Source organism: Eretmochelys imbricata, chromosome 9 (assembly GCF_965152235.1).
Source record: "Eretmochelys imbricata isolate rEreImb1 chromosome 9, rEreImb1.hap1, whole genome shotgun sequence".
NCBI lineage: Eukaryota > Metazoa > Chordata > Testudines > Cheloniidae > Eretmochelys > Eretmochelys imbricata.
The window spans coordinates 60,164,101-60,179,217 of NC_135580.1; the positions used below are offsets into that span (position 1 = coordinate 60,164,101).

Here is a 15,117-nt window from a genome sequence, read left to right on the forward strand (position 1 = left end):
ATTTCCAGGAGCGGCATTCCCGCCACCCTTTTTTTTCTCCTGGCCCTGCTCAGTCAACCAATGAGCCCCTGCATGGGGCAGGGCAGTGGGGTCAGCGCTGGGGTCCCGGTCTGGGGCCAGTCCCTGCCCTGGCCCCCTGCTGCCGGGGAAGTGAGGCGATGCGGCTCCTCCCCCCTGCACGCCCCTGACACATGTGTCACAAGCGGCGGAGGAGCCAGAGCCGAGCAGAGCGGAGCCCAGGATCGGGGCAGGACCCGCGGGCAGTAAGGGACCCGCTGCCCCGGGCAGCTCGGCGCTGGGCGGGCGCCCCTGGTCCGCCCCCATCCCCAAAGCCCCAGCCGCTATGTTGGTTACTGTCCCCTCTGCAGGGGTAGGGCCGGGTCTGAGATCGGGCTGGGGGCCCGCGGTCGGGATGTACAACCCCGAGCACCTCACTCAAAACACAGCTATAGCATTACGCGTTCTTTTAACGTTACCAGTATCAGTGGCTTCTGGTGAGCGCAGTTTCTCAAAACTGAAATTACTAAAAAATTATTTGAGGTCCACCATGTCTCAAAATCGTTTGTCAAGACTCGCATTACTTTCAGTTGAAAGTACCATTGCAAAAAATGTAGATTTCACTGAATGATTAAAAGACTACGCAAGTATAAAAACCAGAAAAATTCAGTTCATATAAACTCTTTTAATTTATGAGAAACTGGGCGCACCGGAAGACACTAACGTTTTTCATTACACTGTATAGTTGAACCCAAATTGTTTGTAATTGTGATTTTGTTAAAATTAAATGAGTAAACTAGTAGGAAATTGTTTTATTTCGCTAACTACAGATTCTCTGTGTTCATTATTTTTTATTGTAAACAGTCAAAAAAACCCAAAACAAAACAAAAAAAACCATTGCAAAGTGAAAACGTGTAAAAGCCAAAAAAAAAAGGGGGGGGGGGAGGGAAGCAACATTTTTTTTTTTTGCTTGGGGCGGCAAAAACCTAGAGCCGGCCCTGAGCAGTGGGAAATATTAGCAGAAATGTCCTAGTCAGACAAGGCCTGTGAGAATCCTCACTAGGGATCTTATCAGATGTGGGGTGCCACTCAGTCTGGAATCGCGGATGTCCAGCTGGGACAACGGGAGGCAAGTTGTTCAGAAGGTGAACATGAAGTGTGAATGGGAGCATGGCCTTCCTTGGAAGAACAGACAGCGCTGTCACTTAGGCAGCCCCATCCAGCCCAGCATAATGTTTGTGATTGTTTCAAAGAGCAAAAGGAGGATGCTTCTGTCACTAACAACAACAACAAAAGCAAGCAAAGCCACCAGGCCCTTCCCCAGGGGATTGCTGCTTTGCTTCCCCAGAGAAGCTGCTTTCGGTGATGGTTTTCCTCCTGGCATGTTACATCACTGTAAGGCTGTTTGCACCTTTTTAATCAGCAATCTAACTGCTGGCTGGGTTGTCCAAACACACCCTAAGGTATATTGATGCTCTTTTCTTTCTTTCAGGGTCGCCATGGCAACTGCATCCTCTCAAGTGCTGATACCAGATATCAATTTTAACGATGCCTTTGAAAACTTTGCTTTAGATTTTTCCAGAGAAAAGAAACTGCTGGAGGGGCTGGATTATCTAACAGGTTTGTGCTGATCCTGCTTTCCTAACACATGCTGTAACCTTCGTTCTCCTCTCAGATGAGGTGGAAAGTATTTTAATATAAATTACATTGTAAGTTGTTCTCGTCTTTTAAACTGCTTGTTGATGCTGTAACTGGGCATGGTAATGGAGCGGCCAGTCTTCAGTCCTTGGGCTTTTGGTGTTCAGGCATGTTCTTAGGGTGTCTGTTTCTGAAATTTGTTACAATTCTCTGCCCTTTCTGCAAAACCTCTGAGTCACATTCTCATCCCCAGGCTTGAGTACAGCATCCTCCTTCTCGGACCCTTCCCATCACTTCTATCCAGTCAGCTGCTATGGCCATCTTCCATCTGACCATGTGACCACCCTACCCCACTTCAAATGCTTCCCATGGTTCCCCTATTTCCACCCCATCCAGTTGAAGTGTCTCACTTCCAAGGACCTTCACAGCTCTGCCCCTTCATATCTGCTCTCATCTCTCATCACATTGGCTGCTATCTCCTACTTCCCCTTTCCCATCTCCTCTGCTTCACCAGTGGTGCTGACGTCCGCCACTTTGCTGAATGCTGGGAATGACCTCCCTGAAAAAATCCCTGGAATCTCCTTCAAACCCCACTTCCTGCCATACTGCCCACAGGAAATGAGCAGCCCATAGTACATTTGAAAAAAAAAAACATTTAACGTGTAATATATTTTGGTGTTTCCTCTTTGCTGCCCTTTGTATGTGTCTTGAGACCTTAAATTGCAAGCTCCTTTGGACGGGGATCATGTCTACCTTTGTGTTCAGACAGCACCTAGCACATCTGGTCTCTGATCCAGATTTGGGTCTCTGGGTGTGACAGTAATACACATAAGAATAAAAGGTACACCATAATGCAAGTAATAGCAATGAAGGGCTACTCCCGTCCTGATGTGCTGCAGTCCTTTTTGACAGGTTTTCTTCTACATTTGAAGAAAGTGGGTGAAAAAGCTGCCCATGTAGTGTATAGTATCTGCAGAGGGCATAGCCTCAAGGTAGCACACAGAAAATAGCCGTACTGCCGTGGCCACACTGCTATGTTGAGCATGCTAGCTCTGCTCAAGCTATAATGAGCACGTCTAATTGGGCTGGGAATTACCTCACCCAGCTGCAGTAGAGACATACCTGTGTTTCTTTACAAGGCTACTTAAAGCTGCTGAGGAGACAAACGCACCAGAGAAGCTAGCTGATCTTTGGGTCCATCTATCACATTTCCAAGAAGATAATATAAGAGGAGAAATATCATCTGTGTCCAGAACATTTATCAGATAAAAAGGTTGTTAAAAAATCAGTGCCAACCAGATGCAGGGCTTTAATTAGCGGCCTAAGCCTTCAATGTGACCACGTTAATCCTAGATCTCCTAGCCTTGTCCCTCTTGCTTGATGCCTCAGCCCTCCCAGGAGCCTCCGTTTTGCACCATGGAGCCTCCATTTTACTCCAGCAGTCACTCAACAACACATAGAATTGGTTTTTCTGTGCAGTGTCTGTGCTCCCTCCATATAGAGACTGTCTCCATTATGAGGTGTCACTCAAGTGGATGTAAAAACCCCTTACTATCTCTACATTGTCATCTGTCGCACATGCAGCGCCCAATCCACCGTCTGTCCGAGAGGAGCTTTGTACGGCTTCCCATGACACCATTACAGTCCACTGGATCTCGGAGGATGAGTTCAGTGTCAGCTCCTACGAGCTCCAGTACACCATCTTCACCGGCCAGGCCAACTTCATCAGTAAGTAGCCATTTGCTTGCAGTGAATGCAGTGTTGCCGTGAAGAAAGTAAATAGAGCATCACCAGGGATCATAGTCCAGTCTGGCAGGTAAGATGCCATCGGTCAATGTCAGGAAGGGTTCAAGGGCTACAGCAGCATTGCAGCTCCCATATCAACTCGCCAGAAACCTTGAGAGCTGTTTAACCCCCAAAATTAGTTTTGGTTAGAAACAAAATTTTGCTCTGTTTTTGTTTTTTTGGGGTATTTTTGGAAGTCCGGTGAAAACAGCATGTGGTTGTGATTTCTCCCTTCCCCCGCGGCATTTGCAACCCAGCCTTGCCGCAAAGGGCTCATGCACAAGTGCCAACAAGGGAAACTGGTCAATCAATTTTCATTCTCCAAGTTCAGCAAAACAGCAGAAGTAAACAATCAGTGTTAACAAGACAAAAATAAATGAGGTTTCCCCTAAGGATTGCCGTCTGAGAATGAAGATGGGGTTAACAATCCAGGCAAGCATGTTCATCTTTTTTTCTTAATGGGAATTTTAGCTTGAATGTCTTTTTAAAGTGTTCTCTGCATCCCGTTCGTAAATGGCTTCTGTGTGGGTATCCAGTGTCTGGGGACGGGGGGATGGGGAGGAGAGCACTTTAGAGAGGATTCCCTGCAATTTTCACCTTCCTCCCTCCAGGCTCTGCACCTGGGCCACTGGTCTTTGGCTGAGGAGGGTTGCATGGGCACTTTCCACAAGGGCAGGCTGCAGATTGACACAATGTGTTCTGGCCACTCCCTGGGGACTGAATGTTTTGCCACCTCCCCAGCACCCCACTTCCAGTCAGACTGGGGTCCAAACTTGGGACCCAAACCTGGGCCTCTCACAGCTTGGTGCAGGGCACTGGGGTTGCTAACCCACAGCAGTCTCTGCTGATTTACCATTAATACTGCTAACACTTTGCACTCATATACCTGTCAGTGAGGAATGGTTAACTGCCCCACTGAGGAAGGCAAGTATCAGCCTCCTGTTATGCGTGGGGAAGCTGGCACTGAGGGAAAGTCGATTGCCCAAGACCTCATAGGTAAACAATGGAAGAGCTGGGGTTGGAGTCTGAGTTGCTGTCTACCATGCTCAGTCCTTTAGACACCAGCACCCTGGGACAGTCTGTAACAAAGAACTTGCCATGCTGTTGGCTACTGATTTAATCAAAGTGCAGCGAGAGAACAGAAGTTCCTTTTCCCTTATTACTTTTTTAAGGCCCCAGGACATGTATATTCCATTGCACTAGAGCTTGGTCACTCCCCATTCTCCCCCAGCCCCTGTCCTATTTGGGTAGCATAAATAAACCATGGAAGCTTTGGGGTCTGGCAGTTAGCAAGCTGGCTTGCCCAGGAGAAGTGGGAGTTTGGAGGAAGCTGTGAGAAGAGGTTAGCTGAGGACACGCCTCAGGGCAGTAAACAAAATTATTAAGGGGCAGAGAGGAACTTTGAAGTGCAGTTTGTCAACTCTGTGCTTTGGGGTCCAGAACTGAATTGTTTTGTGCTGCATTGAGTGTCCAACATCCTTCAGTTCACTGAAGGATCCTCAGCATTAGCAAATCTAATCTCTCTGGTGGCTGGTCATTCAGGGAGCTACCAAGAGATGTGTGCATAGCAACACGCTCACATAATTCCCTAGGATTATACAAATAGGACAAAGCTGGTGCTCAGTGAGCTGCAGGCTAAAAATGAAATTTGTTTTATATACCCCACACAACAATACCAAGAGAAGTCTCTAGGTAATTCTTTCAGAAGATGCCTGTCTTATCTAATTACTTGTCAACCCCACTACACATTTGCTTGGCCAGAAATAAGATTAAAGGAACATGGGGGGCTCTTAGTGGTTGAAGCCTGTCAGCACGTAATCTCTTAGTAAATGGGCTGTGGTCAAATGGTGAGGAATCATCAGTGCACACTTCAGTTCCCACCCCATCAGCAAGGACTTGGACAGTAAGCAGTGAATGCTGGCTCTCACATGGCAGTAGGCTGAATGCTGCAGTAGCCATGCTGTGTTAAGGGCTGTCTTTACAAGGATTCCACAGGGTTGTAGCCACCTGCAACCTTGCTGCTAGAGCAAACAGGGTGACAACTATTTTCATTTGTAACTCAACCCTAACCATCTGTTCTGGGGTGAAAAATTTGGAAAGCAGTACTGCAGCCTGGCTGGGATCTCCTTGAACATGAACTCCTGGTTGTGTCCTAACCAAACATTTTGTTTTCTTGGGTTTGTTGACATATTTCGTGCAATTCACCCAAACTTGTCATATTTATCCCTACCCTGTTTTATACCTAGTTGTGAAAAAGAGAAGGCGTGTCCCCTCTACACATGCTGCATCTAGAAAATAATTAAATGGGAGGGGTTTGGGTTTTTTAATCTGAAAAATATTTTCATAGTGTATTTAAATAACTCCCAGGACTCAGGAAGTTCATAAAGGGATACGAAGTCTTCCACGGGATTTACTGTTATGTATTTGCATGGCACAATAGATGGGCGTGGGGCTATTCAAACCTAGAACATGAGAGAAGGCAGGCTTGTGAATAGAAGTATTTTAAAAAGACATTTTGTGCCCCAGGATGCTCACTGTTTGCAATGAATAAGGACCAGGAGTGGGGACACAGCAGCAGAAAAGGGAAGAAGAGAACCCCACCATAAATTCTGGGAAGGGGATGCTGCTTTTTGTTGAGACAATAGATTGTTTCTGCTGATTTATTCTGAATATTTCATCTGTTACTGCTGTCAAGAGCTAGATATTCTGTAATTATATTAGCACTGGAACAGAGGTTAATGGTGGGGAGATCAAGTCCTGCCCAAAAAGCTAGTAACCCAGGGCTTGTCTGCATGGGACGTTAGTGCACAGCGAGCCGGGCTGTGAATCTAGAGCACCCTAGCTTTCCATGCAGTAACGTCCCTTGTGGACACTGCTACAGTGCACTAACGTGTGCAGTGTGCTGTGACAGACTGCTGCGTGAAGCGGGAGCATGCCATCCATGTTGTCATTATCTGATGGCTGTCCAGTTGCTTGTGTAAAATAATTTTGGGGCTCACGGTCCCACTTCATACAGCCCAGTTGTGCTGCAATTGGAGTCCGGGGAGCAGGATGAAGCCCTTAGTGGACACTACACACGTCACAAAACCAGGCATTGCAAATGGCACCAAGTCCCCTAGTTGGCAGCCTCAACAGAGAAGCCAAGGACTGAAGAAGCCATTGAAAGATAGCCCCGGAGGTGGGTGCTGCATGCCGGGGAAGTGTCAACAGACTTTCCCAGCCACTGCCGCTGCAGGACCTGCTCTGAGGTTGGCACAAAATAGACTATCCTGTAGAGCTGTCAGTCCAGCGTCTTTCCCCAGCATTGCAATCACATAATTTAGTTTTTTTCTCTGACCTCGCCAATTTTACCTTCTAGTCTCGGATGCCTGCCTCTGATTTTGGAGTACCTCGCTCACCTGCATGGTGGAGTGTGCCCTAGGGTTGGTCTGTTACTGTTCACCTTTGTCTCTTGTGTAACAATCTCTGCCTAGCAGCAAAGCAGTGGTTGCAGGTTTTTTTCCTAGCATCTCACAGCACCATGCTAGCCTGGGTCAAACAAAATCAGACAGCACAAAGGAACATCAGAAAAGGCAAATCTGGGCTGGCTGTTCTTCTGATCAGGCTCCAGATACAGCAAGTCTGCTGTTTAAAATAATTGTCTGTACCATTTCAAAGTTTGCATCTGACATTAGCTAATATTAGAACAAAAGTCCAGTCACTAGTCAGAATTTCTTCAGACATCAGAAATCAGCTGAAGTCTTGGCAATAAAGCAATATGCAAATTGCCTTGGGGTTAAAATTTAACAAACGTGCTAAACATCTACTTGATTCCCCTGCCCCAAATTAAGAATACCAAACAAGGTTATTCCCTGCTCTTTGCTAGCACCATTGATTAGCATTAAGAAGACTCTGTAAATTACAGACTGATGAGACCAGAGATTCAAAACGGAGGTTGAGATGACTTGTATCTTGGTCATTATTCATCATCAGAGCTGATAAAAAACTGGATTGTAAACAAAGAAAATGTCATTCTTTTGATTTTTACAGATGTGTAGGTGGCAAAAGTACAGAGCCTTTAAAGCCAAGAGATATTGATTCTGCCCTCCAACACAGTGATTCATTTCTCCAGTAGCTGGACTCGTGTTCATGGCATGAGGGAATATGTGAATTTTCTCATTTTAGAACATTGCCTGCCTCCCCTTTCAAATATGATGTCAAAAATTAGTACAATCTGAGGAAGCAGGTACAAAGTTCCCATGACAGTTTGTGGAGTTGGTTTTGAGAGGGCTCTGGTGAATGTCCCTCCCTTGATATCAGAAGTATTATGCATGTTCAAACAGGAAATTAAGCGATAACCACTTAGCTACATGATCCCTTTCCTCCTTCAGAAAGGTATAATGTTTGGGCAGTACGAGCCGTTCCATACATTTCCAGAATGTCCACATTTCTATGTAACAGAAACACTGACCAGTGGTTTAGTTGCCTCTTTAGTCTCTTGAGCATCTATATAAGGCTCTCAGTGCACCTCACAATTGTTAATTTCTTTACCCAGACCTGACTTTCTGAGGCAGGGCAGTGCTATTATGCCCATTTTACAGATGGGGAACTGAGGCACAGAAAGTGATTTGTCCAGGGTCATGCAGGGAGTCTGTGGTGGAGCTGGGAATTGAACTTGGCTGCCACTGGGCAAGCCTTCCTCTCAATAACTTGTTTTCCAGCAGATATTATTTCCTCTTCCAAGTCAGGTCATTTTAAAGCTACCATATATTCACATATGTTCAGGGCTGTTCTAAAGAGGATGGTGGACAATTGGTTTCCATGTTCACTGAGGGTAGGACAAGAAGGACTCAACTTAGTTTGCAGCAAGGGAGATTTAGGTTAGACATTAGGAAAATCTTGGAATCCCAATCACTGGAGGTTTTCAAGAACAGTACTTCCAGCACTGCATGTTTATGATTCTGTACTGAATTTGTTCTTCAAAGAATCAGAATGGGTTTCTGACCTGACTGTTACAGAGAAGGTATTTTTCTTCACTGCAGCTTGGACACTGAGGTCAGTGCCAAAGGCCTAGAATCTGGTCTTTTCTCCTGGTAACTGAGCTGTGTGGAGGGGGGAGGATGTGACAGGGACTGCAAGAGGAATGAGTGCCTCTGATTCAAACACTCTGTCCCAAGCACCTCAGTGAGACTCAGCGGTGGGAAGCTTTTGTCTCAAGCTATTTCTAGAGCTTCCTTTGGCTGCACGGTGATGACAAGGGGGTGAGAGAAGCGTCTCTTAATGCAGGGGAGGAGGAGAAACAATGTTATGGTAATCCAGCTGCGGGTAGTTAAAATGCATACTGTGTCAGGCTGGCCCACCGAGTCCTCCTGCTAATAAGGGGAAGCAAAAAGTCCTTCCTCCTGTAGTGGGGTGTCCAGCCCAAAAGGCCCAGGGGCCACAGTCAGTACTGAGGGGCAGGCTCTCTGCCCTGTCCCATGTGGCTGGCACAGGAAGCAGAATCCAACCTGTGGGAGAATCCCCTTGTGCAAGGACTCCTTGGCAGGCATAAGGCTGCTGTAGACGCCTCCTTTTGCCTCCCTCCTCCCAGCATCGGTGCAAGGGTTGGGAGGGGGAGTGGCTGGACTGCACTGTGCTTTGGCTATCCCCAGCCAGTGTACAGTCCTGTGGGGGAGGGGAGGGGAGCATTGCTGGCTAGCATCCACTAGAGCAGCCCCTGCTCTCTAACCTGGGCCAGGGCAGGGCTCTAATGGCTGTTGGCACTCTCAGTTTCTCCTCTCTTTCCCCCTGTGGAGCTGCATGGGGGAGGAGATCTGTCCTTTACTAGGCTCTGCCCCAGACTGAGGCAGAGCCAGTCGGGCACTTCTGCTCTCCGTGAAGCTCCCACAGCCGGCAGCGATGCAGGTGGTAGAGCCGCTGGTGCTGCTCTCCTCCCTCCACTGGGATGCAGCAGGTGGCCAGTGTGGTGCGTGTGAGCAGCTGCAGCAGGGAGTGGGCCTCAGGTTCTCGCTGCACTCCCAGAGCTGCACCTGGGGCTGCTGGCAGTTGGTGGGAGGTAGCGCCCGCTACCTCCTCCCTGTAGGGACAGGGCTGCTTCAAACACTTTAATATAAACGTCGCCAGCCCTGGCTCAGGGAGGCATATTCAACTCACCCTCAAAGGAACATTGTCTTTTCAGATCAGTTGCCTTAGAGGGGCACAGCTTGGCAGACACCCCTGCTGTACTATACAGAGCTCCCATCTTACTAAGCAATTTCAAAACAGCTGGGATTCTCCCCCAAAAAGACTCCAATTAAATAAAAAGAGGAAAGGGGGCTAAACTCCAGGAATTACCACAGAATTACCAGCAGCTTCCCTGTTTTGTACTTATAGCTGATCCGCAATGAATTCTACCCACGGGCACCTGGAGCAGCTCTGTAAGCCAGCTCCTCAGCTGGCGTAACTCAGTGTGGGGCCTGTGCTGGTTTACTCCAGCTCTGAGTCTGCCCCAGAAATGTGCTGCTCAGGACGCAGTTAGGACTAATTCAGAAAGAAACTCCCAGCATGTCCTTAGACGTATTTAATGAAGGCATTTCCCAGTAACAGTTGGAATGAGTACAATGCAAGTGATTTACAGCAGAAGGTTTGAACCGTCTCCTTTCACCAATGAACTCTCCTGGCTGTGGAATACCTTGTCTCAGCCCCTGCAGGGTACAGTGTTCGATCCTTTGGGAAGGAGCTTTTAGGAACAGAGTGGAGGCAGTGCAGACTAGTGCCAAGGGCCAGCTCCAAGAGCCACACTGCTCTCCAGGGACCAGTCTGACAAGAGAGGGTCTGGGTCTTCATTAGAGCTGGTTGGGAAATAGGCATTTCCCCCCATGGAAAATTTCCGCAAGAATGAAAAAACAAAAGAAGTTTTCATCAAAATTTCCCATGGAAGAGTTTGGCTTTTAAGCAAAAAAAAAAAAAAAAAAGCCAATATCTAAAATATTTTGAATCAGAAATGCTGCTGAGGTGCTTCACGGGAGTTGTAGTTTGGGTGCCTCATGCTCTCATTCTCCTCTATAGGCTGGGCTCACCAGTCAGACTGCATCTCCCATGATTCAGCATGGGTCCATCATGGGAGTCCCTGGCTGTGGTGCATCATGGGACATGGAGTCCAACTGGGGGGAGGCATAGAGGAAAAAGGGATCTTGAAGAATCAGAACTACAACTCCCATGTAGTACTTCAGCTGATTATCCAAATCAAAATGTTCTGGGTGTTTGTTTTTTCAATGAAAAATTGCAGTTTCCTACGGAATGCAGACACTTGTCATGAAAACATTCATTTTGTCAAAAATCCAATTCTTGTTCTCTCTGTACCTGCTACAGTTGGGTTACCAAGATAAGGGTTGATCAAAAAGTTTTTGTTTTGATAGATACTTTTTGATCAACCCTCATCTTGGTAACCCAACTGTAGCAGGTACAGAGAGAACAAGAATGCAGCAATGGGATTATACATCACTGATGCAGTGTCCAAGAACTAATGCCATTTTCCAGCTGTGGTCTCACCGCAGCCCCACAACTCTCTCATCTGTGACATGGAGCCGTTCCGCTGCCTTTGTGTTGACATTGCTCATTGTAAACTCACAGCTCCAGAACCGCACTGCCCACTCGGTCCCCCGCAGTGGGTATCTTGTGGCATTGCTGCCTTAGACGTTCACCCCTCCTGTTGAATGGCCAGGGTTCTGTGACCAATTTTCTACTGATTTTAGGCAATTTTCCCAACTGACTCATCTTCAGCTTTTCTGTCCACGTCTGATTTCCCCGCGGCACCCATGGGTTCTTTCTTCATCTTCATTGCTGTTCAAAACTCCACCCAGTTTAGCAGCATAGGGAGTGATCCATCTATCCCAGTATCCTGTCTCGGACAGTGGCCAGCACCCGAGGCCTTGGAGGAAGGTGAGAAAAAGTCTGTAGTGGGCAGTTATGGAATGACTTGCACATGGAGAAAACTTTTTCTTAATTCCCCTATCAATCAGGGGTTGGCTGATGCCTTGAAGTATGAAGGTTTATATCCCTGCCCAAGCCTTTTTTTTTTAACCCCTTTTTATTTTAACTCCAGATGCTCTTGCTATCCAGATACTTTCCAAATCCTGCTAAGCTCTTGGTCTCAAAGGTAGCTTGTGGCAATGAGTTCCACAGGCTAATTGTGTGTTGTGTGAAAGAGTATTTCCTTTAATTGAACGTCCCCACGTTCTTGTATTATGTTAAAGGATGAACAGTGTACCTTCTCCAGATGAGCCATTATTATTTATATTTTTACCATGTGTCCTCTTTAATATAACCCATTCCAATGTTTTCAATCTCTCTTCATAGTAGAGTTTTTCCACACCTCTAATATTCTCGTCGCCTGTCTGAATGGGTTACTCCAGGTGAAGGGGTACTATTGATTTTTTAATCTGAAATTGTCAGTGACTTGCTGTTTACTCTCTTTTCTGAACTGTTAATGAAAATTTTAAATAAAACGAGTCCAAATGTTAATGCCTTTGGTGCCCATGAGGTGCCTTCTGTCAGCTCAACACACTGCTCGTGGCTGCGCTGTCCTTTCCAGCTTCTAACCCATGTGTCAATGTTCACATCCAAGCCCGTTCAAATGTGCTTGCTCCGCTGGGAGATCCAGGTCATATTAACTCTGGTGGCTGCTTAAGAATGTGGCTCAAAGTTAGATCAGAACTCCCATCCTATGGTTGAAGAATGCAAGGTATGGAAGGTCCATGAAGGCCACGATTGATGGAAGGTATAAACGCACAAGAACCCAGTATAGGAAGTCCTAGAGGACTACTATTCTCATCACAATGTTCAGGGTAAAAGATGTGAAGTCTTGTTAATATCAGAGAGCTTTGGGTTGAAAATCCCATGGCTGACACTGAAAACGTGCTGCTGGATTAGTTACTATTTGCAGCCTCTTGCTTTATGGGAGGTGAGATGGTGCCACAGACAAAGGAACATGGCTATAAAACATCTCTACTGCAGCTCCCTGCTCCATATGGCGGGAGCATGCAAGGAGGTAAGAGTATAGTGCCAAATACCACATGTGACTGTACAAATGATTTGCCCTGTGGACCAGAATATCAGAGCGCTGAGATTCTTGGCTGGTTACTCCCTAACAGCTGGAACACAGTGGGAGGAACAGGTAAAGTTTGCTAATTGTCAGCTGATGTCTGACTACAAAGAGGAAAGCTTAATGGGATTTTTCCTTTTAATGAAAGCACAAAGGATGCCAGAGATGGCTGGATAGGCAGGTTATATCAGCTTTGAAGATTTCATTCTGCCATTCTCATTGGAAGCCTCCTGCATATTTAAGGTGCACTTAATAAGCTCCTTTAGAAATCTCCCTCTGATGTGACACTCTGTATTTTCCTTTTTTGCACCAACTAGCACTCCTTTATCTGCAGCCAGGGTTCGACTCCTAACAGCACATAGGCTGTGATGGTGCTTGGGTCAGTAACAAAGGCACAGGGTTCAAGGCCACAGATGTTCCATGTAATAAACTAATCCAAAAGGAGTGAGTTGCTAGGAAATGAACATCACTGCAAAAGCAATGAAATGAGAGCGCAGTCGGAGTTAAATTTATCACCTCTTCCCTGAGAGTGTTACGCTTCTGTGGGAAGCACACACTAATTCAGGAAAAAGTCTGGAAACCCCACATGCCAGCTAGACCACTTGAATTCCAATTTCACTGTCTAACCTGACATTCATTTTCTTCCTCCTGTGTGGTGCAGACAGGACGGCCCTTCTACTCTGAGTCACTTCAGAAATTAAAGCCAGCCTTGGCTCGCGGATCCCCACCTGCACGAGGCTATGGGTGGAGATATGAAAGCCCATAGGTAGGACCTCCCACATACCCCGATGCCCTGGAGATCACCAACTGGCCAATGAAGTGAATTTGGTGCTTTTGTCCCAGAAAAAAGAACAAGCCAGTTGATTCCCTTGGCTCTAAACTGAACGACAGTTTGCGAGGACCAGAAAGGAGGCTAGTCTGTCTCTCCTCTGATGGGAGCACAATTTTGGACAGAGCCCAGTGATGTATAGAAGGGTGCAGTCAGACCAGAGGAAGTATGTGCAAAAGCAGCAAAAGTTCCTGGATGGTTGGAGGGCTTATGAAGAGACATTATGAGAGTGTAGTTGTGCAACAATATAGGTACATATGATAAATCTCTGAGTGTTTGAAGGCTGCAGAGCCTGAGGAAGGAGATTGGTCAGTTATTTGGGGCACAGTCTATTCTGTATCTCTTTATTGTCGCTATTTCACCTTGTGCTTAAAATACTGATGCCCTGATCCTCTAGGTGCTTTAAACAAACATTTCAAACAAAAGGCACATGGACACGTGCAGCCTGTCCTCCCCTTCTTGTGATCTGAGCTAACCAGCCAGGAGCTAAAAACCAGAGCAGTGACTCATACCAGGCATTGCCCTAGTTACACCAGGGATAGAACTGAGAGTGATAGAGCTACAGTGAGGAAGAGGAACAATAAGGTGAATCCCAGGAAATCGGGTGGAGAGATGGGAGCAGTGTGAGTCCCCTGCTTGGGCCATTTAAAATTGGCCAGCAGGAGATACTAGAAAGTGAATTGTGGGGCTCAGTCTGATGCTGGCCCCAAGGGATGGGCTGGATGGGACCTAAGAGTCTTCTCCCATCTCTAATGCTTCTGACATGATTACAGTGTTTGCTCATTGGGGAGGGAGAGCACAGTTAGTCAACCCAGCCTTCCAAACTCCAGCCCGCTGCATGACCCATGGGTCTCAAACCTGGGTCTGCAGGAGCAGCCATGCTCCAATCCTCCACCAGATAGCCTGCTAATGCTTGCATTCCTGGGACCCATGAAACCCAGCCCCAGTTTGAAGCTCTGCCCCTGCAGTCCTATTGGTGGAATCCCGAAGCAGCTGATTGGCCTATTGTCCCTATTTAAGCCAGCAGCAGGATCAGGAAACTGTCTGAATAACTGGGCTCCACCCTGTTCTGGACTGTGTGCCCCCTGTCTCCTGGCTTGATTTCCTGGCATCCTGACCCAGTGTGACTCCTGGCATCTGATTCGTGGTTCTAACCTCCTGGTGTCCTGACCCAGCTGACTCCTATCTTGTGACTACAGACTCTGGCTCTGACTACTAGGTCTGGCCACCCACAACCTGTCAGTGATAGGCTGTTCGGACCACTTTTACCAGGGGTGGGGGCAGAGCTTGGTGCGAGAAGGATGCACCCAGCAGCACCACTGCAGCCACTAGAAGCATCAGACTCGCCCAAATGGGCCCCCCACCTCCATAATCAAGCATTGCAGGCGCAAATTGTGCATATGACCTCAGACAACTAGCAGCTGCAGGAGCAAGTAAGGCAGCTGAGCGGAGAATAGTGTGCTGCCAATGCAGTGTGCAGGGCCTGGCCCTGAACAGGGGCCTGCAATACCATTGCCACAGTGTCTTGACAGGAACCGCTGGCAGTTCCAGGGCTTCATAAACCAATGCCACCTTCTGTTTCTGGTGCATTCCCAAATCCTTGCCTCTGACCATAGAATCATAGAATCATAGAATATCAGGGTTGGAAGGGACCCCTGAAGGTCATCTAGTCCAACCCCCTGCTCGAAGCAGGACCAATTCCCAGTTAAATCCAAGGCAGCCCTGGTAATCAGCTTGCTGATAGGAGATGTGTTAGTCTGAGCCTTCCCCTTTCTGGAAGGCCATAGCCCGCTGCTCTTGGAATGGG

The 15,117-nt window shown here is 47.2% G+C and overlaps 1 protein-coding gene across 2 annotated transcripts in view; it reads left to right on the forward strand.

Moving 5' to 3' along the window:
• Positions 1–15,117, forward strand: part of MID2 (midline 2) — a 300,175-nt gene that overhangs the window by 218,824 nt on the left and 66,234 nt on the right. For both annotated transcript variants that reach the window (XM_077826406.1, XM_077826405.1), the window contains exons 5-6: positions 1,490–1,617; positions 3,220–3,363. In XM_077826406.1, coding sequence (XP_077682532.1) covers positions 1,490–1,617; positions 3,220–3,363 — 272 coding nt within the window. The remainder of the gene's footprint in view (positions 1–1,489; positions 1,618–3,219; positions 3,364–15,117) is intronic.